The 3,434-nt window shown below is 35.2% G+C and overlaps 1 protein-coding gene across 1 annotated transcript; it reads left to right on the top strand.

The window, feature by feature from the left end:
- The first annotated feature begins 233 nt into the window (after nt 1-233).
- LOC110726444 (GDSL esterase/lipase At1g74460-like) lies at nt 234-2,489 on the top strand. Its single transcript, XM_021905925.1, has 5 exons — nt 234-700; nt 829-959; nt 1,051-1,290; nt 1,466-1,715; nt 1,941-2,489. Exons 1-5 carry the CDS (start codon nt 454-456, stop codon nt 2,267-2,269), a joined length of 1,197 nt encoding a protein of 398 aa, XP_021761617.1. The 5' UTR covers nt 234-453; the 3' UTR covers nt 2,270-2,489.
- Nucleotides 2,490-3,434: the final 945 nt, after the last annotated feature.

Genomic DNA, 3,434 nt, shown 5'->3' with positions numbered 1-3,434 from the left:
GGCGTTACTAAACAAAGCATTTCCTCAAAAATCAAGTATTTACACTAGTATGACAAAAAATTTAATTTCTTTGACTTATAATGACGCCAACTTATTTCTGCTCCTTAAATTATTTACATCTTAAGCTAAACACGCCATTCTCCCTAATATTAAATTCAAGATTTTGTTACAAATTTTACCCAAACTACCGTAACCCATCTCTTGAACAACATTTTTAGTTAGTTGCAGTAGGTTTGAAATCTTTACCTGTTTGTTCATCCAACTCTTTTTCATTCCCTTCTCTTTAAAACACTCTTACTTATGATGATTTTCCTAGCTCAAATATTCTTGCCCATTTTAATCTCGGTTAGCAATGACTTCTTGCACCCTTACACGTTTATATTAGACCGCGATTTCCTCCAAACAAACACAATATTCATACTAAGTTTCATTTCATTTACTAGCTAGAGATTGATGCTAAGTATGAAGTTTGTGGTGACATTAACGTTGGTGATTGTAACGATTTTAGGTTGTGTCATCGACGGGTATAATTGTAGGATTGTACAGTTTATCTTTGGGGATTCGCTCTCGGATGTGGGAAATAATGAGCAACTCCCTAAAAGTCTAGCAAAAGCCAATCTTCCTTGGTATGGTATCGATTTTGGTAACGGGTTGCCTAATGGAAGGTTTACTAATGGTCGTACCGTGTCTGATATTATAGGCATGTGCTACGTATTTCTTAATGTCTTGAACATTTTTATTTATAACCATGTACATCATCAACTAGTTTACTTGTTGTATTTCATTGAAAAAAAGTTTTATGAAGTTTAATTAACGCGTTATATGCAGGGGATGATATGGGTTTGCCAAGGCCACCGGCTTTTTTGGATCCAAATTTGGATGAAGATACAATTTTGAATAATGGTGTTAATTATGCATCTGGTGGTGGTGGCATTTTGAATGAAACTGGTGGTTATTTTGTAAGTATTAACAAATTTTTCGTACATACTAACACAACTTATAAATACGTGGTAGTTTTTAATCAATCTAGTTAAATTCTTGCATTTGTAGATTCAAAGGCTATGTATGTACAAGCAAATCGAGCTGTTCCAAGGAACTCAAGAGTTGATTGCTCGAAAAATTGGCAAAAATGAGTCACGAAAATTCTTTGAAGAAGCTCGTTATGTGGTTGCATTAGGAAGTAATGACTTCATTAACAACTACCTAATGCCAGTCTACAGCGATTCTTGGAAGTATAATGACAACTCTTTTATGGACTATTTAGTTGGAACCTTAAGAGATCAACTCAAGGTATGTTTGCATTTAGAACTCTTATACAAACTGTTATACTTGAAATGGATGTGTCACATCACTCGATATATTTTGAATCATACTGAAAAATGAATTACCGAGTAACAATAGATTTGAACATGACTGGACCCAAACCGATTAAATCAAATTTATTGATACGTTATTATATGTGTAGATATTGCACGGTCTAGGAGCTAGAAAGTTGATGGTATTTGGGCTTGGGCCCATGGGCTGCATCCCACTACAGAGGGTGCTCAGCACATCAGGGGAATGCCAAGATAAAACAAACAAGCTAGCCAAACAATTCAATGAAGCTACAGACAAGATGATGCAAGAACTCTCAACAAGTCTCACTGATGCTACCTACAAATTTGGTGACGCCTTTGATGTTGTTGACGATGTCATCAAAAATCCAAACAGATATGGTAAGTAGAATAAACACTGCACCCTCGGTCTCTATTGTATAGGCGACATCTGGGTAGAGATCATTTAGGGACGGAGACTGTACATAACATAGCTCTACTAATCCAGTTAGAACTAAATGTTATAAACTAGTCATTTACAATTTGAGAAAATGCAAAATTTGCCTTTTCATGTCATTTCTTAATCTTCGACGTAAGATCCTAAGATGTTTACTTGGTGGATTGTAGGTTTTACAAATTCAGACTCGCCGTGTTGTTCATTTGGACGAATTAGGCCAGCTTTGACATGTGTACCAGCATCAATATTGTGTAAGGATAGGAGCAAATATGTATTTTGGGACGAGTATCATCCGAGTGATAGTGCAAACATGATCATTGCTAAGGAGCTCATCAAGAAGTTCAAGTTTACGAGGGTTAATGAAGACGACAATGGCGAAGGCTCTCCTTCCCCTGCACCTGCATTAGGCCCTGTTGCTGATGCTCCCACGGGTGCTGCTGATGCACCCTCAGCCGCTGATGCTCCCTCTGGTGCTGATGCTCCTTCTGCTAGTAGCTAATCAATTCTTGTAGCAATGGAGTGCATTTTCAAGTCTAAGTATACTATGATTATTATTGATGTGGTATGTTATTGGTAGGTCAACAAAAAAAGGTTCATAAGTTGAGGTATTATTCATTTTGTACACATTTGGTGGAATTTTAGTTCTTTACTGTTTGTCTTTTCACTGATATGTAGGAAATGAAAATTAACTATAATATATAAGTATATAACTTGCATAATTCAGAATTATTTCATTGTTAACATTTCATTTGTGTATTACGAAATTACTAATATTACCCTCTTAAGCTAAGATTCAAAAGCAGATGACCAATGATCAAATCAATCAATTATGAAGGGTTAACTCATAGAATATCAAATGCCTCATTAAAGGTGGATTTGAAATACATGTGAAAGGCTGCATAATAACATGAGCGATTGATAACGTTAAGACAGAAGAAGAGTAATTGTCATTGCAACAATGGCGGATCCAGGGGTGCTAATATGATTAAAATTTGTACCAACATTTTCTTTGTATTGGTTTATAGCTCATGTAGAATGTAGTAGTAAAGTGTTTCGATCCGGGACATTTTTGACATCTAATCCATCTAATATTGGGCATACTATGGATAAGAATAGAACACATAGTTAGGTCCACCCAATTACCACTTGTTAATGGTATTTTTTTTTTTTTTTTTTTTTTTAATTAAAGAGCCACAAAAACGAGTGATGAGAATCGATCCCAAAATCACCTACAATTGAAAAGAAAGCTTTAACCACTTAAGCTAATTCTCACTGTCAATGGTACCATTGTACTCCGTACTATTGTGGGCTACGTAGCTCATTCTTCAAATTGCAAAAACACTAAGTTAAAGCTCTATAGTCGCATAACTTAATTTAAGATTTACTAAAATCATTTTAACATTTCATTACATAGGGGGGAGTTTGGACTAAAATCATTTACGATGGTTTGAACAATGAATCAACTTTTTCCAAATGAAGTAGCAAATGCTCGTTGCTTAAATAAAGTCACTAATTTTTTGTTATAGGAAAAGATACCGTTTATATAACTTTCATATATCCCACCACTTTAATGCTCCCACGTGGGTCACAGGCTGTTAAACTGATCTAGGAAGCACTTGCTACGAATATCCATTTTACAAGTCCAATGAGGTTCCATCTTAAAA

Source organism: Chenopodium quinoa, unplaced genomic scaffold (genome assembly GCF_001683475.1).
Source record: "Chenopodium quinoa cultivar QQ74 unplaced genomic scaffold, ASM168347v1, whole genome shotgun sequence".
NCBI classification, from domain to species: Eukaryota; Viridiplantae; Streptophyta; class Magnoliopsida; order Caryophyllales; family Amaranthaceae; genus Chenopodium; species Chenopodium quinoa.
This window is presented reverse-complemented; position numbering and strand designations above follow the sequence as displayed.